The sequence below is a fragment of the Mugil cephalus genome, chromosome 11, assembly GCF_022458985.1.
Source record: "Mugil cephalus isolate CIBA_MC_2020 chromosome 11, CIBA_Mcephalus_1.1, whole genome shotgun sequence".
NCBI classification, from domain to species: domain Eukaryota; kingdom Metazoa; phylum Chordata; class Actinopteri; order Mugiliformes; family Mugilidae; genus Mugil; species Mugil cephalus.
The window spans coordinates 19582157-19610149 of record NC_061780.1 but is presented as its reverse complement, the minus strand read 5'-3'; the positions used below and the strand labels follow the sequence as shown (position 1 = coordinate 19610149).

General features: G+C 41.8%; 1 protein-coding gene across 1 annotated transcript; it reads right to left on the bottom strand.

The window, feature by feature from the left end:
* Positions 1-46: 46 nt before the first annotated feature.
* On the bottom strand, positions 47-27864 carry usp45 (ubiquitin specific peptidase 45). Its single transcript, XM_047599586.1, has 18 exons — positions 27561-27864; positions 26418-26528; positions 25946-26115; positions 25180-25280; positions 24705-24805; positions 17968-18119; positions 16640-16735; positions 16416-16546; positions 10661-10748; positions 7484-7565; positions 6998-7089; positions 6228-6284; positions 6008-6139; positions 4620-5292; positions 4410-4507; positions 4218-4304; positions 3288-3432; positions 47-1900 (listed from the first exon to the last, which is right to left on the bottom strand). The coding sequence occupies exons 2-18, from the start codon at positions 26518-26520 to the stop codon at positions 1770-1772; spliced, it is 2439 nt and encodes an 812-aa protein (XP_047455542.1). The 5' UTR covers positions 26521-26528; positions 27561-27864; the 3' UTR covers positions 47-1769.
* Positions 27865-27993: the final 129 nt, after the last annotated feature.

Here is a 27993-nt window from a genome sequence, read left to right as displayed (position 1 = left end):
CTGCTGCTGCACAAAAGGCTAAAGCAACGAGGAGTACCATAGAATACACAGTTGATAAATTATTATTTATTTTGATACAGTATGTTTTTGTACTCATTCCAAATGTTCATTAGTGCATAACTAAATGTCATATTTCTGGGAACAAAAGTCCGTCTTGAGGCAAAACCCTGCACGCCTAAAGCACCATAAGTTTGAAATGTGTATGTACAATTACATAAACTCCATACTGTTTTTGCTTTACAGTAAGTTATACTGTACATAAATAAACCACGCATGTCCCTTGTTGCATGTGACCCATCATCATATACAAGTTTCTTAGTCCTGAAGCAGAGGCACTGAATTTGTCCTTGTTTTCATAGGAAAAAACAACAACAAAAAAAACTCTGATGCATATGTTGAAAACCTGTTCCTTTTTTCTTTCTTTTTTTTTTGGCAAATGTCCAACAAGCAGGAAAAACATTAATAGTCATCTAAAATGTTTTCATAGAAAAAGGATGAACAGCTCATTTGACGTTTCAGGAATAAGCGATACATTCATTACAACATTAACCCATGCACGTTACAGCAAAGACGTCTTCGTTATTAGTTTCTGTTTTCTCCCCCACATCTCCATGGGTTTGTGTGCGCGCCCACACTTACAGTAGAGCCTAAACACAATGAAGGCAGACACGGTGCCGCGTGTCGACTCGACGAACACTGAGTTATGTCTGTTTGTGCGACGTTTATACTGATCACCTTGAGATAACACGGGTTGAATGAAGTAAACTCTGCTCGGACTCGCGGCTGCGAAATTCGTCTTTGGCAAAAAAAATAAAATAAAATGCAATTCACTGAATTCTGTCTGACTTTCACACATTCTGACGTTAGGAAAACAATCAGTTGGAAGTAGGCTGTAAAAGAACTACTCCTTAGCGGTGCTATGTGCCGCAGTTTCAATGAGTATGTGGAGGTAAACCATTGCTACTGTGGCAGTTGATTACAGTATTATTATACACAGAACAGGGCCAAGGCTGAGCAGTTAACAGATAGAATATAAGAGCTTGAGTTTCTAAAATGCACAAACATTTTCATAAACTCTAAATAACGTCGCTTCTTAGCTTTGTGTCTTCATGGTGAGTTTCAACCACTTCAGTGCAGAGGACAAACACGTCTGAATTCTTTTTTTTCATTTCTTCACGTCCGTCATCTTCACTGCAGGAAACGTTCCAATCCTGGGCGATGTGTTCAGTTATACAGCTACCAACCGATTTGTCGTAGCAGTGGTTTACTGATGTGAAAATAGTGCACATAGCACCTTCACACAACATTCGGCCGTCTCTTTCTCACTCACACACACACACACACACACACACTCTCAAACACACACGCACACCTGACATCAACTGGTCAGTGCTGACAGCAGTTTAACATGCGATAATTCTGCTTGTTTCCCTCCTAGTCATTGGAGCAAACTCTATCATGCAGTTTATGTCTCGGGCGTTTCTCTGCAACCCGAGCCAGACCGTATGTTAACTGCTAACCTCTTCTGAAAGGAGAGGATTTTTTATTTTTTTTTTTAAATTAGGGAACATGAATGAGAATGTGGCTTAAACCAAAAAAAATAAAAAATTAAAATCTGTTTACATGATATTCAGAAGTGCCAATTTAAGTAACATAAGTGAGTCTTCCTCACAGATGCAGAACGAGGAGCTGTACAGTCTGTACCAAAACCAGTACAAAGCAAAATAAGTATCCGGGGAGGGAGAAAAAAAAAAATATCACTGGTCTCATCACAGCATTTCCTCGTAGAAGAGTAGGTATGCCTGAGAGTTGAGTACCCTTGACTCCGGCACGGTCTGAACGGTGGTGTCACTGATGTACACCCACTGGCCCTGGGAGCTGCTGCAGGCGTCCCTCGCGCCTAATGAAAACAAACAAAAGACAAGACACAAAGGCTTATCCTTCGACGAAAGAAACAACGAGAAAGTCTGATGTTAGACCACGACGTGCACTGGTGGTAATTAAGAGCCTCTAACGCTTTAGTAACAGCAAAGAGAAAATAACGCTGGTGAAGAGGCTGGATCTTAGACTGTCTTAATGATGGGAGGACTGAAAGTCAGAAAGTAAATACATTTAATGATACAAATACAATCTTATGCCATAAAAGACACCAGAAATATTATATTTTATTAATTGAAATAATTTGATAGAAGTCGATATTTATATTTTAATTTACTTCTATATTTATTTACATTGTTATGAATTGCTCCATTTATTTACTCACTCATTTAACTGTCTATTTCATTTATAAATTGTGTTTTTTATGCACTATTTTTTTCTTTGCGTCTCCGAGCTTCCGACTTATTTGGTTTTGCCTTCAAATGAGAATATCTGTTACTCAACAGGTGTAAACGTGCAAACTAAGAAAACAGGGTTCCTACACAACTTTCACACCTTTTCCAGATCTTAATTTTCAGATTTCGCGGGAAATAAATAAATAAAAATAAAATATATATACATGCCATTTGAGTAAATAGTTGTGTATCATGTAGATTAATTTTTTGAATTGTTTTTATTATTCTGAATATGTATGTATGTAAATAATTTCTAGAAGATTATAGCTGTTACAAAAACCTTGGCCTCACTGGCACAATTAAATAAATTCAAGTCAAATAGAAAAATAAACATTTAGAAGCATTCGCTCACAAGGTTTGAACGGTGTGTGGTCATAACCTGGTCGCTCCATCTATTTTATTGTAAATATTCATAATTTTATGTTTTAGAAAATTGAACAGCGGTAACAGTCTTGGAAACATGAATATTTTTCCATAGTTTTAGTTTTGAAATAGTTATCAAATTCCATACATTTCTATTCTTGCGTAGGTAAAAATAATCACTTTTATACACGGTTGCCTTAAAATGGCTGGATACCGTTGTTGCTGAAGTAGTGACTGAACCAAACGGCTAATAGCCATTCTTACAATATGTGAGACCTTTGTGTCATCATCAACCAAAATAATACATCTATAATATGTTACATTAGCTTTTAAGCAGCAAGGACATCCGCTACCTCAAGTTTTTCAACTACTTTTCAGGAGTATTCTCCAAATCCGGACACTCAACTTAACAATAGTCGAAAACACAGCTCAATGAAACACAAAGGTCTCTAATCACCCCGTCCTTTGTGGTAAAAAAAAAACCTTCACGGCCACAGGAGTGAGGCCTTTGCTGTCCATGAACCTCACGCAAATAAAGAGACACAAAACGGATAAACGGCGTAACAGAGCTGGAGAGGGCCAATCCCTGACCTGTTAGGTTCTTGTGGTGCTGCTCTGTTCTCCTCTGCGGAGTGCGCACTTTTACATATGCAGTGTAGTGTCCTCCACGCATTGAGCCGCTGTGTTCAACAATCCCATATAGGCTGTAGAGGACGCGCTCACCGGCTGCCAGGTTCTAGCGAAGAGAAGGAGCAGAAATAAAATAAAAGATTAGCAAAAAAAAAGTGAAAGAGCGCAAAATAAAGAAAACACTGTATATATCGACGCAGGTCTCAGAGACTGGTACCGTGCAAGGACGCACAGAACGGCCTCAGCTATGAAAGCAATATAGCAACAGAAACATATCAGTAAATGTAAGAATGGGTCTTAAAAAAATCCTTACTGGAAATTTGCTATAGAATAGATACCAATAGGCACAATATTATGACCACTTTGTGACTCATCAGAGAATGGACATGGGTCTTCTGAGGGCGTCCCGTGGTGTTTGGCACTAAATGTTATTAGTGGGGGCATTTGGGTCCTACAGGCTGAGGGGAGGGGTCTATATGGACCAATGGACCAGGCTTGTTCTAGGGCACCTCACAGATACTTCATCAGTTTGTGAAAGCCTTGTGCTGTTTTTCATGTTCTTTGAATTGTAACTAAACCGTTTTTGTGTGCGCGCCTGTGTCAGGTTGCATCCTGCTGGCGATGGCTATTGCCGTTATGGGGTGTGGGTGCCTGGTCTGGTCTGGTCTGGTCTGGTCTAGGTGGGTGCTACATGTCTGACATCCACACGAATGAATGCCAGGTCCAAAAGTTTCCCAGCAGAACACTGAATTATCACAAGATGGTCAATGCTTTTCAAGTGACCTGTCGGTGGTCATAATGTTGTGGCTGATTGGTGTATGTTTAATATGAAGCTAAAGGAACATTTATTTTTGTGATGAAATCCTGGCAGCGGAACAAATAACGTGATACCTTGCAGGACGCAGAACAAAACGGAGCCAGATCCAGGACCAGAGGAAAGTCAACGTGACGGTTCACCTTCCGTAGGTTCATCCCAGCCTTGATATATATAATAACACAAACATCACAGTATAACTTATTAGGATATATATTCACAAAATAACAGAGCTGAATATCTGTATGATGAAAGGCGAAGCTGACTACCTGGTGGAAGCGTTTAAGATGTAACGTGATGACGGGCGGCAGTGAGGAGATCAGCATCTGCTTCCTAGCGCTGGTGTAAATCTTCTCCAACTTTTTATCTACACGAACGACACAGAACACATCGAAACGTCAACATCTAAGGTTTAATGAAGTCAGCATTAATTCTCTTTCAGTCCTCTCAACGCTGTGGTTCTTTATGTGCCGTCTTACCTGCAGAGCTGCTCTTGCGCAGCTGCTTTTGCCGGCGCTCAGTGCAGCTCTCACAGAGCAGCTTGTTGTTGCCCATCAGCAGTTCCACGGAGGTGAACTGGTGGAGGCAGGACTGGATGGAGCACTCCTTGGAGCTGGGAGTGTAGCTGTGGGACAGCACCTGAAAGGCCCCCTGGTGGTGTTGATGGTGGAGATTGTCCCGGGTTTGCGTTTCTCCCTGCTCTTCAGGAGAACAGTAAGTGGGAGCGGCGCACTCCCCACCACCGAAGCCCAGGTTGACTCGAGAAACGGCGGTAACCAGCTGCTCCACAGCGCCACCTGGTCTGGCGGAGGATGACGCTGAGGGAGAGGGGGCAGACGGGGCCGTGGGGGACGGGGTGAGGGTGGAGGTTGACGACGGGGTGGACGCGTGATGGCCGTGGCTGAAGGAGGAGGAGGAGGAGGGTCGCGGGGTCCACTCGCTCTCAGAGGCCTCACTGTCTGCGTCGTTACTGCTGTCCTGAGCACCGGAGTCTCTTTCGCTGCCGTCCGATTGGCTGCCGGCAGCCGCCATCTTACAAACCGAGACGCTGCGGGATGATCCTCCAGCCACCCCGTCGTCCTCTGGTCGCTCCGCACCACAACCTGCTCCCTTCTCCTCCACGGAACCGCTGGACCGCCTGCTCTGCTGCCTCTGTGGGGACGGAGAATATTAAGATTTACTTATTCATATGAGAATTTTACACAAAGGATCCTTGTTTAAATATAAGAATAAGACTATAACTTTCCTTTTGTGAAAGCAGCTCTAGGTAACTGCTGTTTTTATCTATCTATCTATCTATCTATCTATCTATCTATCTATCTATATATAGATAGATATATTTTGTACGGCTCAAATGTGAATAAAAGCAGGATTCACTACATGGACAGTTATGAATGCACACATCACTTAACATTACAATCGACTGCACTGTATGGAATTATAAGCCAGAGTCATGTTTTTTTTTTCACAGTTCAGTTTACGTAAAGCTATAAGAGCTTTTGTACATAGCGGCTGTCATCTGGAAGTGGAAGGAAAGACTATTCACTCGCTAACAATGGAAGAAAAAGACGCAGCAAGGCGGTTTGCGACGGTTCGGTCACACTGAAGCAAACTATCTTCACTACACTGTTAAACATATGACTTATTATGTGTATCACAGTGCAGTGTGTCATAGGACAAAAGTGCGTAAGACATCAGCTTGAATTTACACATTCTTACAAACTGGAAACTATTACCAGTTACTAAGGACTATTCATTCAAACGCGCAAACACACAAAGACGATAATATTAAAGATAATATATTCTACTCTATGATAAATGTGATTGCTTTAATTTTAAACGTCTTATTATTAATGTGCGCTGTCACCTGTCCGCTCAGCTTCCTGGTATTTCTGTTGACAGAGTGTGCTGCAGAGAGGACCTGGTCGCTGTGAGCCGTGTGAGTGTCCTGCTCCCGGCTGCCCTTCCCCAGCCTACCAGGGTTTGAGGGTTTTGATATCTTAGCAGGACAAGAAAGGAAAAAATGTGGATTAAACATTTTATTCGAACATTTAAACATGAAAGCAGTTTATTTGCTAGCAGCTCACCCTCTCCTCGATGATGGGTAATGAGATGTCTATGAAGGCTTCCTTCACTGTGGAGATCTGAAATAGAAAGCACATATATGTCAGAGGCATCTTCATCCACTTTCTTAATAAACGAAATTGGACTGCTGCAGATTTTCAGCAAGGGGCTGTTTTTCTGCTTTTTCCACTCGAGGCTCCACACCTGGTGCCATCTTCCTTCACAGATATTCTTTCATTTTCACAGTGGCATCCTCTTTGTTAACCACCCTGCACTCACACATTTTACTGTAAATGTCTGCCGAGAACAGTTGGTGTTTGAGCTGGTCCTTGAAGTGCTTTTTGTCTGATTACTTTTCTATTGACTTCTGTTCGGATTCCTCCGGCTTATTTTTCAGCGCCACATTACCCTTTTGGTTGTGGGAAATTAAAATCTAAAACTTAATTTCCACAGAAATGTTTGTTATCTTGACCTCAGGTCAGTGACAAATATTTGTCATTTCATGACAAAGTGTCTGTAGAGCAGCAAACTGTGCGGCGCTTTTATGTGCCTCGTGTTGCAAATGTAATAAAAAATAAATAATATAATAAAGACAGAATAGTTTTCACAACAAATTGTAACTAGGTGACAATTTCTTTTTTAAAGAAACTTGTGTATGAGTCGGCTGCACAGCAACAACAGCCCATCAGCTGTAACCTTCTTCACATAATGTATGTTCCGCTGAGCTACGCCTGATTGGTTCACATTGACTATTCAGACCCTTCTTTGGTTTATTTCACTCCCAAACACTTACATGCTCACACTCTTCACACATAATTGTGTTGGTAAGCTCGCCTACAAAGATGCGGTCAACAAAGTTCATCTTCACACCTTCCTTTCCGTATGCTGATGGAGAAAAGAGACAAATATCAATAAACAATTGGTATAGTTCCACAAATTAATCATTCTAAAATGCAAAGTGGGTTGATTAAAACATTAAAATCCACTGAATCCTCATAAAATTGTCCAATAAATACAGACAACTCAACAATATAATGAACCAAATGTCTAAAACTAAAAAACGTCTGCAGCCTTTTGAAAAGAGCCACAGGCAAAACTTGGCCTAAATAAATCAGTCATTCATCAGTCAGAATTAACAACTCAGATATTAAGCAGATACGTAAATTATTTCCTTTATTAAATACACTGCATGACTATTAACCTAGCTGCACTTTCATAAACGGCCACAAGATGGGGCTGTTGATCTTAGCCATCGCCGTAGTGCTGCTTTAATACGGACCTTTGACTTGACGCTTGGTATCCTCGTCTGCGGTCTTCTCCGTGGGGTTATTGAAAGCCTTCAGAATTCCCGCTTTCACCCTCTGTAAACAACAAACACACATAACACTCAAATTTAAAGTCTTATAAAGTCTGACATAAATGTGTGTTGTTATATAAAACGACATAACCTCATTTCTTCGGTTCTATTTTTTGGCATTATTCTTTGATTTCCTCTTTATTACATCCATTAGTGACATATCAGAATCTAGCCTGCAGCTGAGTGTGACAGGTACACCCATCATAAGCATCGTTAGTGTAAAATAATTATTGTGCATGTCTCAAGTTGTTAACATGTAAACCTCTTAATTAACTGTGCATGTATGTATGTGTGTGTGTGTGTGTTTGTTTTGTTCGCAAGGCGCTCTTATAGGAGGTGACGTGGTCAGTGAGTGTGTTGGTGAGAGAGCTGTGAAGAGACACAGCCACAGTAAAGCACCAATCAATAGATAATTGGCCACGGTCTATGTCTGAGTTGAGACCAGTCGGGCCCCCATTGTCCCGAGACCCACGCACTGGACTGGCTATTTAGGTCAAAGAGCCCCATTAATCCCAGCCCCGGTCAGTCTGCACCCCACTCAGCTGGCACAGTCAAAACCAGGCTGTGGCTCTCTTACTAATTAATTACCAGTAAACCCCCCCACCCTCCCTCCCCCCTGCCTCTGCCTCTCTCTCCCTCCCCAGTGTAACAGCATGCACTGTCCCACACAGGATGGGCCGAAGGGAAGGGGGGGGTGGGGTGGGGTGGGGGGGTCAGGGGGGCGTGAAGAGGGGCTGCTGGTACAAGGGTGCATGGGTGGAGACTAAAACGAAGACAAGGCAAAGAAGGACAGTCCATGCCCTGAGAGAGTAATACCTAACATCTCAGCTAATTGGTGATAATTGACTGAATTGAATTAGCATATTCAGATCTCTGACACTAATGGACAATCAACACAAACACTTAGGGCCTCTAAAAGGTTGACGACACGCGGGGCAGGAATGCCAGTTCCTCTCTGACACAGACACACAAGCTAGTATGCGTATAACATTTATACTAAATGTCCGACTGTGTTTGAGATGATGTGAATTTATTCCAGGTGTGGATTATTCAGTGTTGATTTAGGAAGTGATTATATATATATATAACAAAAAAAACACAATGACAACGCTTCTACAGCACTTTTTTTTTCATTAGTAAAGGTAAACTGGTTTGAGGCATGGGTTCATTAAAAAAAAAAATATTCAGCAATATGGGGCTACAATGCCACTGTATCTCTGAATGTGCTGCATAAATGAGTTTCTGAGTGAATGAACAGAGGAGGCCGTACCCCCTCCCTGTTTACCTCCTTGATTGGACTGGGAGGTAGGCTGATGAGTGTGTGTGTGTGTGTGCGTCTGTGCGCAGGAGGGGGGCCGTGGGCGACCCTTAAGCACAATGGGACGACCCTGGAGCCCATTCAGCAGCTGTGGGTTTCCCAAGATCGCACAATGGTGCCGGTCGTGCCACTTGCAAGTCCCCCAAGTGGCACAACTGTCAGCGTTCACAAGTTTGAATGGGAAGAGGGGAGCCGAGCCCGCGGCCCCTCCTGGGCCTGGGGCTGACCACTAAACACACCCGCTAACTTCTCCTCCTTGGTTCACGTAGCCACTGGTGGGGCCACAGGGGCCAGCTCAGCCCTCCTAAAGGGCTGCTGTGGAGTTTCCTAATTGCCTGTGAAGGGACTGGGAGGGGCCGAGGGGGGGGGTGGGGGTGGAGGGGGGCTTCTCTGCCCCTGCCAAAAACATGGCACCATAAGGTTTAAACCAGAAATTCTGGATATCTATTGAAAAAGATGACATTAGCCACGCGTGAATTACAAAAATATGCATGAATATAGGGACAGTAGTTACATAGGACAGATTTACTGGAGATATGTCACAGCATAACATAAAAAAAGAAATGCCAGCGACAACAATGAATTGTTGCATTTTCTCATTCTCTGATAATTCTGCCCTTGCTGCTACTGTCAACTAACTCACTGCCTGATTATATGCCAATGTTCAGTGTAGTTGAAAACATGGCATTTGAGCAAGTTAAATAACACAATGCCACAATACAATAATGGTACAAATTTTCACTATAGCAGAGCTGAGACGCTGATGTTTAATATGTACGCTACAGGCCAAAAGTTTGGAAGCAACTTCAAGTTTCTGTTCACAATACTTTCCTTAAAAATCAGCAGAATTCTATGTACTGTGGGATGTATTTACGACACGAACAGACTTTACTTTCATTTCACAACCATTCTCCTCAGTTTACCTCTAGGTGTACGTTAACATTACCAGACCCTTTCTGAATAAATGTCAGCAAAAGAAAAGAAGGGCTTAGTTTTAGGGATGAGAAGATTTGAAAGAGTCACAACTTCAGTGCAAAAATACAAAAAACAAATCGCATTATTCACTTTATATTGAGAGTCTGCAAGAAAAACTCAAATATATGATAATTATAGTAAATTATAGTAAAAATGTCTTCTGATGATTCACTATGTATATAATAATCATACATGTTCATTTTGATGGAAAGTTTACCAATGAAACTATGATCTTTTATGTCCAAATTTGCTCTTGCTTCCAACCTTTTGGCCTGTAGTGTATAACGTTAGCTCTGTTAGTTTGACATGCTAACAAGCCGACATTGGCACAAAACTACACATAAGGAGAATGAATCTACCAACTTTAGGACGGAAAGAAAATCTCAAGATAATTTATTTATTCTAATCCAGGGGTCTTCAACGTTTCCTCAAACTGATGGAGAGATTAAGTAGGAACCTCCCTACCTACTATACTGGTTCTACATTAAACTGGGCTTAGTGCAATTTATAAATATAAATGATTATTATCATTTGGTATGTAATATTAATCTACCCCTTATCCCTTTACTAAAATATGTTGGATTCATCTTAATATGTATTTAAAAAAAACTTTAATTTGTGAAAATTAAAAAATATATAAAACATGTCTAACCAAAGATTTTGCCACCCCCCCTGCAGTACCTCCACGCACCCCCAGTGGAGCACTATGTACACAACGGTAACAGGGAGCCTTTTTTGCATATCTGAATGATCTCTGTGTCGTGAATACCCCTTAACAAATGTATTCTTAAAACACGTATGCTCACTTTAGTTTCCTCCACTCGTATGGAATCCAATAAGTAGTGCAGAAGCTCCTGACTGTCTTGTTGTTGGTAGCCCTTGAATCGTGGAGCTCTGGGAGGGGGGGAGAAAAAAAAACACACAAACTGAATTCACTGAGAACAATAGACAAGGTAGAAACTTATAACAAGAACAAGAAAGTGAAGGAATAGTCAAATTATATGAAGGTGGGAGTGAATCTTTAACTTCTAGAAAAAGACTTGATTGTTTGCAGACAAACACAGAACGCATTATCAGGTTATGGGAAAACAAACATAAAGCTACTGAAATCTATAGAGAAACATGACAAAGGGAGAACTCTATAATTCTGACTTTTCACTGATTATCATTGTTTAATGTCTACAGTTCTACCCGGCGCTATAGCTCTATGCACAATTGTGACAATTCCATTACTATGAACCCCAATGGTTACATGTACAGACACACATTTTAAAGTGCAAACAAAAGCAGAGTAAATATTCTGTAAAAGATGTTCTGGCAAAGGTTAAGTCAGTGTACAGTACGCTTTCTCCACGCAATTAACCGTGCATTGAGTTGCACTTAAAATCTTCTACAATTAGTTCATTCAAAGTTTCACATTTCCTGTTAAACAATAACAACAATACAACCAGCTGCTTCTTAAACTAACCTTTCATAATCTTCCAACTTTTCTTAGCCGCATGTGTCCTTTTAGCTAAATGTCCAACAAATTAAACCACATATATTTATTAAGCCTGGTACCACAAAAAAAAAGAAAAAGAAAAAACTGTTGAAGGACACCACCATGAAAGCAAGCCATAAAAATATTCACCACGCAAAATTTGATCTCATTCAAAAATATAAAATGAATATACTTTTACAAATTAAGGATTTTATTTTTATTTATTTTTTTGAAGAGAAAACCTCATCAAGGTAATTCACAGAAATCTTTGTACAGTTCTCCCAAAGAGTTCACTACAAACTGCTCCAAGGAGAGCGGGATCTGCACTCAAGACACCACACTACTGGCAATTTATTTCTTCCCTGAACTTTTTTTTTCCCCCGCTAAACATCTCACCCTGGACATATAAAGAAATGCCAGAGTGGTTAGAGGGTGAGCCTCTCCTTGGCTCTGTCCCCTTGGCCGTCCACGCCGAAGCAGATGTGAGGCCAGATGCCAGGGGCAGATGGGCAGCCAAGGCTGGAGACACTGCAACCTGTTGGGCCGAGCCCGCCACATGACCAAAGGACAGGTTGGTCCGACTGGGAGGAGACGCACTGAGCGGCCACATCTCCGGTCAGAGACGCCACGAAGGGAGATTATCCGCTGTGGAGAATAGTTCAGGTCCTCATAGTTTGGAAAACCTCTCAATTTAAAGACTGTGACTATGAGTACTTGTCACCAATCCTTTGAAAAAGCAGGAAGCAGGGTAGCACTTCCATCAAGATAAGTAACAGGTATAGTTAGGATGTAGGATAACGCCTTTGCTACCACTTAAAATTAATGAGACACACTGACATTACGCCAAAGAATGGATGTCAGTAGCTGGGGTTGAAATGGTCAACCACTTGCAATTAACAGGGGTCAAAAGCCACCTCCCCACTTCTTTATATAGCACTCTGATCGCAGTCTCTCATACCCATTTCGTTCAGACCCACAGGGACGACTGGGTAGAGACCTAAAAATGACATGGAGCGTCATTCAATTCAACAGCCCCTAAAGAGAACAGCAAGTAAAGGAATGTCTCCCTCTTCTTCCACTAACGAGCCTGTCAATTAACTAAGAGACTTACAAAGCAAAACAGAAGGAAATGAATGAGAAAGAGAGTGAGATAGAAAAAAAAAACAGAAAGGGTTGGGATCAGTGGGAATGATGAGGTCTGGAAGCTCATCCCAGTGGAGAGAAGCAGAAGGGCCCTGTAGCGCTGCTCTCAATCTGGCCAACGCAAACAGCTGCGGTGCTAACACAATTAACAGCCGGATGAGTTAGTACCAGACACAAGGCCACACAAGCTCCCCCCTTCAACACACACACACACACACACACACACACACACACGCATATCACACAATGCACCCACACACCGTTCACATAATAAATTCATCAAGCCGTTACTCACACGCATGCATAAAATATAGAAATGTGACACAATGATCTACAATATGTTCACTGAACAAAACAAAAACAAACAGGAAATGTGAAGTATATCTGACTTTCGTAAATGCCCAAATGAGAATATTTTTTTTTTATCCGTGCCATGCGAATTATATCATTATACAGACAGTGATTTATGTGATGCATAACGTATCATTAGTGACACTAAAAACATCTCAGACAGCACAGTGGTTTTAAATACATACATTCAATAAAATACATAAATAATGAAAATATATATTGTTTTTTTCTGATAATCTATTAGCCAATAGCCAATTAGTAGTAGATAGCAGATAATAGAGTCAAGTTTCAATATAATTAAAAATATTAGGTAAAAAACTAGCGCCTCTGAAAAACCACCTTAGATGAACCTTGAAATTTCTCGCTTGCACATTTTAGCATCTCCTGCTGCACACTACTGAGTTTGAAGATGGCTTGTTAGAATAAGCATGTGCCACATTATCTTCCAGTTAAAAGGTTTTCTATCATGTACGTGTAAAATGTATTCGAACATGGACAATAAAATAAACTTAAGGGATCGGGATGATAATGTAGGTTTTATTTTTCCTGTTTTTAATGTAAGTATCTTTATGTTAAAGTTCCATAAATCATTATAAAGTTCCAGTACCAACCTCATAACACAGTGAAGTATCAGTATTTTTTTTAATAATGTATATGTGTATATATATATATATATACACACACACACACACACACACACATATATATATATACCAATGTGTGAGTACTGTACGGGTGTTTGTGTCTTTGTGACCTGGATGGCAGCGCTAGATGGAGCCCATTGTTGTCCTCCGTTATTTCTATCAGACTTCTCACAGGGCTTAATAATGACCAGTATTTGAAAGATGTGGGTACGTGGTTGTTTGTGCTCAGTAAATGGATAGAGTAGAGAGGCCGCATACTTTTCATTTTTTGTGATGCAAGAACTCGTTCAGTGGCAGTCCCGAAAATTGAATCAGTCCTTGAAAGAAGCAGGTGTAGATGAATGCCGCTGTGTGGCCTTTTTGCCCGGCTTATGCATTAGACATGCACATCCACATAGACCAATAACAGTAATGAATCACATTCTCTGCAAATGGTACTTTATAATGCTTTAAAGCCTCCGAGTCAAGGTGCCGGCAAGAAAATAGATGAATGCTAAAATTAAATCAATTTTTCCTTGTCTTAGTACTGACTAGCTGCTGAATAGCTTTGTAGCACACTGGGTACAAGCTGGGACCCTCCCTGGCACCGGATACAGAGTGTGGTGCTGACCATCCGACGCACATAGCTTGGAACTGGTCCAAGCGCAGACCAGACCCCTTCCATTGGCAGGAGGATGGGCGGCAGGCTGCTGGGTACTCAGCTGGTTAAGGGCAAATGCATGCAAACAAACAGACATAAAATACACACTCACGCAAAACCGGGAACAATAGCACCCTGGCGTCGCACATAAACACTCAAACGGACCCCAATCTGAGCCAGAAAGACTTGAAAACCTGCCTGTCAACGCAAACATACTGAGAAAGACAGTCAAAAGGAAATGGAAAAGTGCTGTCTGTCCCACACAGGTCAAGGGCAGAGCCAAGCCTCTTTTAGAAGCCAGAGACAAGAGCCTGCACGGTGACAAGTGAGGACAGCAGGACGTGTTCAGAGGGCAGTCACCACAAACGTCGCTACCATCAGGGGAAAAATAAATAAATAAATTCCAAGAAAGCGGGAGCAGTTCTTGACCTTGCCCTTTCTGCTCAAAGCTCCAGACCTGACTGAATGTAGAAGAGATGCAGTGTGGAATAGTCTTAAAGAAGAAGCAGCGCTCAGGCTATTTCAAAACAGAACACTGGGCTCGTGCACACTTTCAGAAACTTGCATGTACGTGAATTAAACTACCCATGCATGGCAATAGGAGGAATGGAAGAATATTGCAACTCGTGATAAAATGTTTGGCCCACACATGATGAGAAAATTATTAAAGCCGAGTCAAGCAGAAGAAATTCCAGTACTCGGCCAGGACCAGAATATTTAAGTCGTACTAATGGTAAAGTTCTTCCAAAAAAATAAAAGTGTGTTACAGAATAAAGAAATCCCACACATCATCAGCCTCGATGTGTTGACTACGACGTTTACACAGTCATTAGATTTGAGACAGATTTAATGAATTAAGCCGCTACTTGGATTCAAGAGCTCTTTTCAGTGTATACATTGAAATAAAGTCATTAAAATTATTCATGTTTTAATCTTTCTGGAGCACCTAAAATAGCGTGCAAATAGATATTAGCATTTCGTCACTTAAAGTACACGCAGCACAAAATAAAAAAAAAAATAAAAAATGGCTTATTGGCCTTAATTGAAGTTCACATGTGATATGAAAGAGTAGGGGCTGAATGGGTGCTGAGGCTTGAAGTCATACCTCTCAAATCAAATGCACGTCAGTGGAATAGATTAGCTCAACTTGAAATTAGCCGTGTATGAGTGCATAAAGGTGTGCGCGGCGCTTGCTGTCTGAATGCACAATTGCCTGCGTGTGTGTTGCAAAGCTGAGGTGGTGCCAGGTGAGGTGGCAGCCCATGTACACACAAACACACAAAGAGGCCTGTCAGATGAAGGCTAGGTACCAGAATAACTGTCAAAGCCGCACCAGAGACGCACCCAGTCAACCAGCGTCAAATGCCCTCACCCACCTGCACTGCTAAACAGTGCAAGACCCCCCGCGCACGCACAAACACGGCGGCAAAACCCGACCAGCAGCGTGCCGCGCTCAAACAAGAAGTCAGCCAACCAAATATTCACACTGTTCACAAAAGGGAACAAAACAACTGTTCAGCTGACAAAAGTAAGGCCGCGTGTCAGACAGTCACGCAGTCTGTTAGACCTTGCTCTGGATCAAATACGACACAGGTGGAAAAGCAGTGTGGCAAGTAGCAGAAGAGCTACAATTGGCTGGCTGCTGACAGGGATTTGATAAGGTACAGTGCCTCCAGTGTGCTTTGTGTATGTTGTGGGCTAAAGTGTGTGAAGGGCACTGCTCTGGAACCAGGTGCGACCTGGGTCTGGCTGGTTGAAAGTGTTCACCACTGTAGTTAGAGGATGAAAAAAAAGGCGAAAGCCGTGACTCATGTGTTGTCAGCCCCGACGGGGATGATGGAGAACAGCAGTGATATAGATTATGGTACAGTCTGACGACTTTTTATACTGTCTACTATGTACCATCCGTAAGGTTTATGATCTCTGTATTTTTTATACATCAAGGTCCAACTTTTTTTGTGTGTGTGTTTCAGTCTAAACCAAACTAAACTCTATTGCAGTAACATTACTGTTTGCAGGTCAGTTTCTCACAAGTGATATTTGATCTGCTTGAATGGGTAGCTAAATGTATGCAATTGTCACATACTTTATTTTATTTTATTTTTATAATTATTATTATTTTTCGTGAAATTATTATTTGTATTTATTTATTAATTTAATTTAATTTAATTTATCGCCATCTACCGCTTATCCATGTCTGGGTCACGGGGGCAGCAGCCACTTCCACTAGCTTAATTTAATTTAATGTAATATCATTTTAAAGTGCAACCCTAAATCTAAGCATGTTGCAGATTACCACTTACTTTTGGCAGAGCTGGTTGAAGAGGACTTTAGGATTGACGGGGCCTTTGCCCGGCTCTTTCATGCTCTGCAGGAAGATGAACAAGGCTGCGGTCAGGGGCTCCGGACTGGGCAGCACCACTGTCAGGGGATTCTGAAACGTGAAAGACGTCCTTTAGCTGATGCAAAGAAAGATGAATGGTCATTTTCAACTGCAATGGAGGAGAACAAACTGCATAAATCGTACCAGACTGGTCTCAGCAGGGGGGCAGATCCTTATTTTGTAGCCTTTCTCCTTCACTTCCTGGATGAGGTCAATGAGCATGTGCGTCTGGGACAGGTTCTGTAGGGACAACAGAATTATTTTACTCACATGCTCTATATCTACCATTATCATATTTCTATAAAAAAAATGTAATATTAAAATCAGTGGCTCAAACTAATCACAAGCACAGACTTTACACCTCATCAAGGTCCAGAAACAAATCTTAAAATCTCTGATCTGTCAGAGATATGAAAGCGTATGTACACTTAGCTAGTGGCAATTCAATGTGGTCAATTAAAATACACTTGTAAAACGTTATCTCCGTTTTAGCAGGATTTAGGAAACTTGCGGTGAGTTCATTATTCTGAAAGAGCCTTTCAAAATTATCTATGATCTGGGGAGTCTCAAATGTGGAGAAGATCCTTGGCGAGGGGAGCCTGAAGCAGTCATTGTCCCTCCACGTTAGAGAAGCATCTTTTCCTTCCTTTTCAAGGGATATTTGTTTTGTCACATCCTGGCAATAAAGACTGTTGCTATGGAAAACACACAATGGAGCCGGCATTGTGAACGCAGACACAGCTCATCCTCCGACAATTATGTGTTTTCACCAGAAAGATTGCAATTTTCAAGGAGACAATACAAACAGATAGGGAGAGGGAGGGGAAAGCATGTAAAGCGTGCTCACTCGAATTTCAATCAACGAGGAAGACCCTGAGGGTGATTAACAAAATAGCAGAAAAAAACAGCTTCATTGTTGAAGAGGCATGTCAGTTTGCAGTCACCATGACATGACCAGAGAATGACTGAGGAGGCTCTATAGCTGGGTTGTGTTGTGAACATGCCCTGCACCAACTGAGAGCCACTCGTGTGTACGCGGGTGAATGTGCCTGGATTTACCGCCGCACTAAATATACGATACGAAATGACCTGTGCATACACACGGTCATTGTAAAATAGCCATCTACTCTTCAATAAGGGCTAATTCAGGGAGAAGCACTTCAGGAACGCTAACAGCCTGCTCGCAAGTTACGGCTGCTTTCTTCAGAGACTGCAAAATGACTGGAAAAAAATATGCATATTTGCACTGTCATGCAAGCAGGTTGTTTACATTGAGATGTTTAAATTAAAAACGTGTATTTATGTTTCAGATTTAAATTAAAATATCTTACTTCACAGGGTTCATCTCTACAAAAGCCAATTAAATCAAATCTCGTTCCATAATCGTCCAATTAAAAATATTACTTAGACTACAGTGTCCTAACTGCTTTTGCTTTTTTACAACGAGTAATAGTAACAACAGCAATACCAACCTGCATAACAGCGTTGAAGAAGCAGGTGTTACCAAGGTTATTGATGCCCTTAACAGGGACCAAGGTGCTGTTGATGGCTGGACTCTTGCCTCTAGGCAGGTCGGTATAATCTGATGGTTCCTCCCGCAGCTTGATGATTTTGGGCGATGCGCCTGAGACACACAAATTAAAAAGCAGAAACATCGTCCAAGTTAGTTAAGTTGACATGACGGTTTTGAAATGTGCAGATGGTACTCGAAATCGTCTGAAATTGAATTTACTTTTTACGGTTACTTTTGAAACCAAAACTGAAGTCAAGCTCAAGGCTGCGGTCGAGATGGTGGCTGGTCTGAGGCTGACAATGAAAGTCGGCCTTGGGTTTAGAAAAAAATATTCTGCTTTAGTTTAGTTGTGGCAGAATGTTGAAATAAAAAGAAAAAAACACAACAACTAAAAGGCCTTCGCCTTGAAACAAAACTGGGGCTGGGAGCAGGGTGCTGGGACGGCAGCTGGAAGAAGAGCTGGGTCATTTGGGAAAGCAGATGACAGCTGTAGAAGTTTCCGCTGGTTAGTGAGGGAGGAGTGGGGGCTGGGGTTGGAGAGATGGCTCTCCAGAGCCAGCTGTTACTCCTGATCACCAATGAAAACTAACCTTCAACAGAAACTAAGACACAGATGGCTAAAGTGGCGTACAGACTGCTGGGGATACGCTAAAGTAGGTGCTGTAGCTGTGCGAGTTGATGGCTTGCCAGCAGCTAACAACAAAGCTAACACCATGATGGCTCAGCTATAATATGTTACTGACATGTGTTGTGAGCCACAAGTATTTAACATACAAACTAGACTACACAAGGAATGAACAACTAACAACTCCCTGAAATTATGTTATTGTTAATCTGGTTAACTGCATCTTAAGTGTATTGGGAAGAAAGAAGTAGAAAGTTCTGAAGTTTTACAAAGCGAAAGAAATGTGACCAGGAAGATTTCTTCTTTTATGATCAACACTGGCAAGGTTATAGACCGGGCTCAAACACAGCAAAAAAAAAGTGGATATTTTGATGTGAGATGTGACATTTGATCCACTCACAATCACATTTTGCTTTGAAAAGCGTCCATGTCAGCATCTACATAATCATGTGATATGATCGAGATATATATATATGAATACTTCTTTATTTGTATATATTTGAATACTTCTTTATGACACATTCTTGCAGTACCTTAGGACCTACAGGCTATAGAGAAATCAAATAAATGTTGGGGGACACAAAGAGATTTTGGTCCATGAACACTTCACCCACACGAGCCCGTCAAGAGAGCAGGCCGGCCGCTTATGCCCGAACGGAGGCAATTCAACTGAACCATGAACCTTCAGAGGAACCTGCACCTTCACTTTCACCAACCTTCCTCTTAACACAAAATGTCCTTGCCTTCGCGCACATTCTATGTACACAAGTCCTCTTTGTGCACAACAACTTCATTTGAAAAAGCTATTCAACCTAGTGCAAAGGGTAAGCCCGGTGCTGGCCGCTACCCTTCCAGCTTTCTCCCTACTCAAGGCCAAGGAGATTAACCTGAGTGTCCTGGTTGCTAGTCGCTAGAATGTGTACCTTAGACTTTTTATTCATAGCTTTACAATTTGCAATTCATATTGAATCACAAAAAGTCAAAGGAAAAGGGCAGATTTCCTTTAAACCAGTCACCTACTCTCCTCCTTTTCTCATTACATTTTCTTGACTGCACCAACAACGATGATTTAAGTTTACACTGCTTTAACTGAGAAGTATGAGAGTGGTAATGCATGTCCTGCAGTTTTGTAGTGAAAGTAACAAGACAATGTAGTGAGGTTCAGCTTGTGGTGCTGAATGCATCTGGCCCTCTTTGCCGTCAACATCTGGAGGCCTATTTTCATCTTAAATACGCAGCCATAAGGGAGCTCCCATATGTCAACGTGCACAATGCACGGAAAAACAAGTGGAGATGGGGAAAGGCCGCAGCCTCGAATGAGGGAAAACAAACGGTGCACTTTGGGAATCTGGCGAGGGACTGGAAAGGCGTGAAAAACTGAGCAAAAGAGAAAGGCATCGAGAGAGTAGAGCAAGTAAACGAGCGTGCCTACTAGCTGCAGTGTTTGTGAGTCGGGGACAAGTAATCAACGCACTTCATGCGACTTGTAAGAGCTGCACTTGAGCTAAGAGAGAGCGGAGGAATGAGGAAACTAAACGGGCGGAACGGGGATGCCAATAGACACACTCTGCATCTGGGACCGTCACCCAAGGTAAACAATGTTCAGGGAGCCATCTGGTTGAGACGGGAGGAAAGGGGGGCAGAAGAGGGCAGCGCGGGGGGGGGGCGGTGGGTGGAGGGAAGGGTTGTGACGAGCACAAGCATATGGAAAAGCAGATTTTTCCTCTCCCTGCAGCAGTCAGCGAAAGGCAAATGTCAGCATGCGCTCAGTCCACGCTTGACTGTGCTGCATTCGGCACCACCACCTGGCCCTCCTTGCTCAGCCACCGAGTGTGGGCAGCGCTAACACTGTGGAGCCTTTCCCCCAGGGCAGAGGAAAGCATCACGGCGCTCGGGCTCGTCCACATGCACGCATCTACACCAACACCTCCTGCACTCCCTGCTCTTTTTCACACAAGAGATATACAAAGAGGCATGGGACTCGTTCAATTTAGCAGCGAGTGCTCGAGAGCGCGAGCCGAAAAGATTAAAAAACGTGCGCGTTTTACAGATCGTCCTGGCATGCGTGTGTCATATTACTGCAGCCAGGCTAACACGAGGCTAATGTAAGAAAACTGATGGAACTATTCAATAAACAAACATACTCAAATGTGCTTTACACCAACATTTGCAACTTTTTGTATTTAAAAGTGCAGCAAATCTACCACAATGATTTGAGTTTCACATTGAAAAAATAACAATCGTCTTTTCACAGCAAAAGCCTATTTCACAGCCTTCTTAATGTGGTTCACAGTTGGGCTGAGTGACTCTTAAATCGTATGGCCAGTGAGCTTCACCCATGCGTCCTTGTTGACTCGCAGTGCAGCAGTGTGGAGGGCCAAGGCCAGCTCACTTCATGCAGAGGAGGCAGTCAAGAGGAAGGCCAGGCAACACCAAATGTCTTATGAATTCGCTAATTTGTTGTGACTGCAGGGCATGAAATGCCTGTTTCTTTGCCATCTGAGGCCAAGAGAGCCCAGTGCCATGTTACTTACACACACACAGACACACACACACACAGATTTTGCTACCCACTATCTGGCCTACTTTCATGTGTGGTGGCGGGAATAAAGACAGAATCCGTCTTGATTACCTCCCTGAAAGCACCACCAGGGGAAAATCATCTTCCTGGCAACTGACTAGGCGAAGCTAAACTGACAGAAAACGAAGAACCGTGGATAAAAAAAAATAAATAAAAAAAAAGTTGACAACCAGGGGACAGGAAACCAGGTGCAGAAAGGTGCAGCAACTCTACAATGCTAAATCTTTGATTTCAACCTGACAGGAAGAGAAGTCAGTGGAGGAAATCTCAGGAAACTGAGCACAGGAGCAGTGACATGACAAAATACTCACACTTGTAGAAATAACACTAAAACAATGTATGTGACGATAACCACCGCTGAAGCAACTGAAAAATACTTAGTCAGTTTGAAATCTAGTGAATTTGGAGACCAGGTCAACACCTTGCACTTTTCTTTATGTTTTTTTTGTGTTGTTCTTAAAGTTTTTTTCTGTGTGTGTGCTGCTGCCATCAAGGGGCGTCTGATCTGGTCTAGGTGGGTGGTACATGTCCAAGTGACATCCACACAAATGAATGCCAGATCCAAATGTTTCCAAGCAGTCGATGTTATTCACTTCTCCTGCCAGTGCTTTTAATGTTGTATCTGACCAGTGTATATGTAACAGTGCTACTTTCAGACAGAAAAAACATTTTGCTAGAAAGTCGCCACACTTTAACTTAACAACCAATTATCCCATAAAACTGACATTATTCAAAAATCTTAAAGTTTTATTTATTTATTTATTTTTGCATGTACATATCAGCGCAGATATCTAAAACTTGTGCCTGCACCAGCTTTGCAACAAACAAACTCAGCTTTCCCACATATTCTGTTTTATTTCCCTTTTTATCTATATCCCTCAGGTTTATCCTAAAGAGAATAAAGCTAATATGTATCATCTTTCAACTGGTATTCAAACTTTATTAGATACAGCATTAAGCTAGATAATATGTTCATTTATTCATAAATATGCATATGTTGTATATTTATGAGAAAAAACAGAATACGAAACCGGATACAGTAACAACAACCAGATACAGTCAACAACCGGATGTAGTAACAATCGTATGTAACATCTCAATTATACTGAGAAAACAATTGCTACTATAAAACAAGAAGGAATTGACAGATTCTAACAAGAAACAAGCTCTGATGTCTATTCAGAAACAACATTTCAATTTACTCCACAAAGACTCTGCAGATGTGTAACAAGCTGGAGTCTCGCTCCCTGAGGTCAATTCGCTTTTTACTGAGACTCTGGCACTTGAGCTGAAAGGCCTTGATGGTGAGAGAGCACAGTTAATCGACTTTCTTTCTTCCCTGAGCTGTTGTTGTACAGAATTATTATAGATTTTGAAAAAAATCCTTGCCGGGTCCCTTTTGTGCTTGAGGTCTATAGGAGAAACACAGTGTACAGAGTACAACAGCAGCTTCTAGTGAAAACCTGGCCTTCACACTGAAATGCAATTTCACAAGCTCCTCAACAGGCAACAAACCATCTATTTTGCTGCAACAATGGCTGTCCACCTCTATACCCATGTGGTCGACCGGTGTGGGACAATTGAGTAGCAGGAAAGGTGACAGGTAATTTAAAGAGGCAAAGATGCAGGAAAACTGCAGGAAAGGTTCTGTCCAACTGTCCAACTCTGCAGATCAATCCCTACCAAGAGAGAACCGCTGCCAGAGACCTTGTACACGAAAAGCGTTCCTCCAAAATCAGACATACACGACAAAACATAAACCGCTGCTGAACCATCTTTGTTCGACCAGTTACAAATGAAAAAGGCGTGCAAGAATTCATCCAAAAGCACACTGTGATCAATAATCTACTATATTTCAAATATCTAACAATCAGAAAAATGATTTCTTTGAAAAAAATCGCCTTATGGGAATTCAACAAGGCAAACTTTCAGTGAAAGGCAGGAAGGAAGGAAATAAGTTATTTAGTTGACTTGAATTTTATTTTCAGCGTTCTGTGTTATGTGTATCTGTGAGAGCGCGCGCGTGTGTGTGTGTGTGCGTGTCCACTGAGAGTTTGTGCGCTCCAGCTGTTAGGATCCAGTCGCTCTGACTTGTTGAGGACCCTGGCTCCCACTAGTGCAGCACACAGGCCCAGAGGTGGTGAGACATACAGCGGCTCAACAGAGGAAGCAAGGGACAGAAACAGATAGCAATGGAAAGACAAAGAACGACAGAGCAGAGGCTGAAACCCCCGCGCAGCTGCTCTTGTTCTTCAGGGAACCCAGCCGGGAAGCATCGCTCAAGCGCTTAATTCCTCTCTCTAATATGTGCAGTCATGCGGAGTGCAAGGTGGGGGTGGGGGTGAGGGTGGGGGGACTGTTGCGAAATCAGTCCTGCAACTCCGCAACCTTGGCTGAGACGGGGGACCAGCCTGACTGGGCCGGGGCGACTGGCCTCTGGCCGCTGGCAACTGGACACCGGGCAGGGGGGTCTGCCGAGACAGCCAGTGAGACCAAAAGTGGCGATGCCCACCACCATGATCAGCTGCGGTCTGTCAGGATTGTCTCGCAGGATGCCAACACAAACGCTGGAGAGGGACGGGGAAGCAGGAACAGAATGCGTGTGTGTAAGCATGTGAGGAGGGGAGGGGGGGTGATATGTATATGGTCGACTGACTGGGGAAGGAGGGCTCAGGTGGTCTGAGTGAGGTGAAAGGACATGAAAGCCTGAACGCAGGAAGTCAGGCAGCAGTGTTAGTATGAGCGTAACCTATGGCAACACGACTTAAACTGTGGTTTTCGAATGTATTTGAGAAAAATTAACTATATAGGCTTTATCCTTTTTTTTACTTCACTGTAACAACGATGTCACTCTTTACTTTTCTGACTTTAAATCTTAATCAGCTTAGTGAAACAAAGCAGATGAAGCGGTATTAATATGAAGTCTGTAATACAGAACAGTATCATCTATCTCACTGCAGTATATTAGCTAACGATGCACCTGTGGGGTGTCTCTAAATTGAGAGGAACAGGTTAAACCCATCGATTCAAGATGACCACCGCCACCAGGGGGAGCAGGTGCACTGCAGTCAACTCCTGCAATGTAGGTTTATCACTAACAAGAACAAATTTAAACTTTTGTGACCCTGTAAGACTGTTTATTTGAATGACACTTTATTGAACCGCTGTGGATCCGGCCACAAGACTGCCACCAATAATCTGTTTCTGGTGCAAAGAAGACCTTCTTCACTTTGTGTTGTACCATTTGCATGACTGTTGTAATCCAGGTGCAAAGGCACATAAAACATTGTGTAAAATCTGCTCTGTTGAGGTTATTTAGCTAAAACCTGCACAATTACTACATCGTGAGTTGCTTGTATTCAAGGTGCTAGATTGATGGAATGAAGAATCTTGAAGTGGACTGACTGAACCTTGGTGCGCGCTTTGTCTAATCAAAGCACACATCCTCAGTACGTGGTTAAGACCTCCAGGATGTTTCCAAACACCTCACCTGATGTTGCCTTGACAGAGTGCTTTTGTAGAAAGTCCAGGGTCTGAGCCAAAGCTTTCTTGTTGCAGTGAGTAGAGAGCTCCTCGTTGCATTCAAAACACCTGTCACAAAGAGAGCGGGTTATAGAGAGACACAGAAAGGCTTCAAGCTCCCGCTGAACTTAAAAACCCTCAACGAACTAATAATGATATGAACCATTATTTGGCAGCCAAGTACTGGGCTAAAGTGAAAAACTATTTATGAATTAAAACACAGGAAAAATCTGTCATTTTAAAAAATAACAATATTTTTACACGTCTAAACATTTGAAGAAGAATTTACAGATTTGGAAACAAACCGTAGTAGTAGAAACAAACTGTAGCAGCAAAGATGAGGGAGACGGCCGGTGCCATTTGTTTTCTATGTAAGCTTGATACAACACATACATTCTTTGCTTTATCATAACAGTTCACCGTGAACCTCTCAGGTTACTTACCAAGCTTTCCAGGTACTCAAGCTGATGGTGATACAGTGTGACTCTGGATGGAGGGCCTGGTGGTGTTTGACAGCATGCTGGATCCCTGACTGGTTACAGGCCTGTAGGACAGTTCATTTAAATATTTACTTGTTACGTTTTCCACCTCCGTAAAGACTAACTTGCATGTGGTAGAGCTAGAACTATATAGGAAGAAAGAAAGTCACTGCATATTCTATACATGGATGCATGCAGATATAAAGTAGGGACCACGTCAAACAAAAAATAAATCACACACAAATTCACTAAAAATGAAGATGAAATATTTTAGATTTGATAGTATTTTTAAGTCAGCATCAAATTTAGGCAAATTCCGAAGATTTACTCTACTGTGGGATAAATTACAGGAATAAAAAAAGTCTATGGAATAAAATAAATTTATCTATCTATAATTATTTTATTGAAAGAAATAAGAGCACAAGATGTCCAGTTCACTTGTTATTCATTGCGTGTGTGATAGTTGTGATAGTAATATAATAACATGTTTCAATGATTAATATATTGGTAATTATTCAAACCAATGACATAAGAACCAAAACATCTTCCTTTCACATATCCATAAAGGTAAATAAATGGTTCTCACACACAACAGATTTAAAATGACTTGGCTCTTACTCATCAAATGTTATTCATTTTTATGCCCCTGTATCTACATGACATTTTGTATAAACTAAATATACAGCGCATACTTCGGTCCCAGTAGGTGTTGTACAAAACAAAATCTTACCTGAAGACCACACTTGAGGCACACTAGGATGTCATGGGATGCAGCTGGCTCTCCATCGATCATTGTCCTTTCTTTTAGGCATTCAGAGCACACCAACCACACACTTGAGAGGACTGACTTCTTGACTGAGCTCAGATCCACTGCTTTACTCACATGCTGGCAAGTGAGTCCTAATAAAAAGAGACAATGTATATTGCAGTGATATTTATTCCAATACAGATATTAAAACCAATAAAATAATTTCACTACAAGATAAATGATCTACTCTTGTAGGACAGTTAATAAAGCTCCATAAATGTACGCTGAACCGTCATGAACTACAGTAAAGTATCATAAATGCTAAATGTGTGCCAGTTTTCTGAGAATAACTCAAGAGTTATTCCCATTGACTATCCATTATGCTGTGCAGGACTCAAAATCAAAACTCACAGTCCATCACAGCCCGGTGCCACGTATGGTTTCTATGACTTACCACTGACTTCATCTGATGACTCCTCATCACGAGGTTTTCTCGGTTTATTAGTCCGCTTTGTCATATCTGCGGCTTTCAAAGAGAAGGGGTCCTTTAGCCGCATCTGGAGCTCTGAAAGGGAGGACGGAGGACAAACCCTCACATTTCGCTGCACATACACTTGAGCTAACCCCCAACATAACGCTGTAAACGCAACAATAACAAACAGAAATGCTTACACTCATCTTTGACTGCAAATAACGTCAAAAACATACTGTAGGATGCAGTAAGAAACTTAACAACAATTAACTACAGTGACATATTTAGTGTTTAAAGCAAAGTGTCAGTCAGTTTAATGAGCCATGTCCAAACTTAATTAGAGGATGTTCACATTCGCACCAGACAACCATGTAGCTCCAAATCAAAAGAAACAAATAAATAAATAAATAAACAACTGACCACAGATTGCGTCTGTCAGCAGATCCGATCTCTGAAGGTTATGCAAAGGCCTGTAGTGCTGCTTTGTTTACGTCTTGTTTGTGTTTGTGTGTGTGTGTGTATGAGGTGGGTGCATCTACACTTCTTACTTTGTACTGAGTGTAGATGCAGTGTATGCTGTATCAAAATCATTCCACTGAACATGATTGCATATTTTCCTGCAGCCCTAAAGTATGAATGTAATTAGTGATAAAGGTTCTACATTATTCAGCCGACATTCTTGGTGCAAATTAAATAAATAGTTCAAAAATCTGTTTATTCGTGAGTGTTTGTTGTTTTTATTGCGTGTTTTCAATGTATGGCGCCCTTGAGTGCCAGAAGGGCGCCTAAAACAAAACGTATTATTGTTATTTATTATTAAATCAGACTGCAATTTCTAAAACACTAGCAAGCAACACTGAAGTAAAATTGCATAAAGTGTCGCAACTAATTATAATACTCATGAGCTGACAATGTGTCACTGACAAATACAACCAGTGGGATTAAATGTGACAGTATGTTGGAGATAACTACTAACTAACGACAAGAACACGGTTAAGAGGCCTCGTCTGCACCGACAGTAGTTTGGTTGAATAAATAACGCATTCACATAGTTTACTAAATGACTTCCTACAAAAATAAGACAATTTTCTATATTAAAAGAGATAAAAGGCAGTATGAACTCACCTCTTTAACTTATCTTCTCTGTTGACTGTGTTAGCTAATATGAAGCCAACAGTGAGATGTCAACTCTTCCTGGGCTAGCAAACAGACTAGCTACATTAGCTTGTCAGGGGAAACAAAACATTGACACGCGTGTTTTATTCTAACAATACGTGGGGACGTTAATACATCTCAAGCACGGGTACACAGCGGCGACGGCAGCTGTGGGATTATGCCAATAACTTGCCGTTTTTGCCCTTGTCTTTGTAAAAATATGTCAAGCTTTCGCGTTAGCATTGACTGGCAACACTCATCAACATGTGACGCACTACGGCGGCTCAGCTTGGCCTAATGCTGCATTCACGTGTAATTGGACACACGACAGCTGGTGGCATTCAAGAGAAGAAGAATAGGTGGCAACACAGATTGCAACCCGCATTACATTACGTGTCTTCAA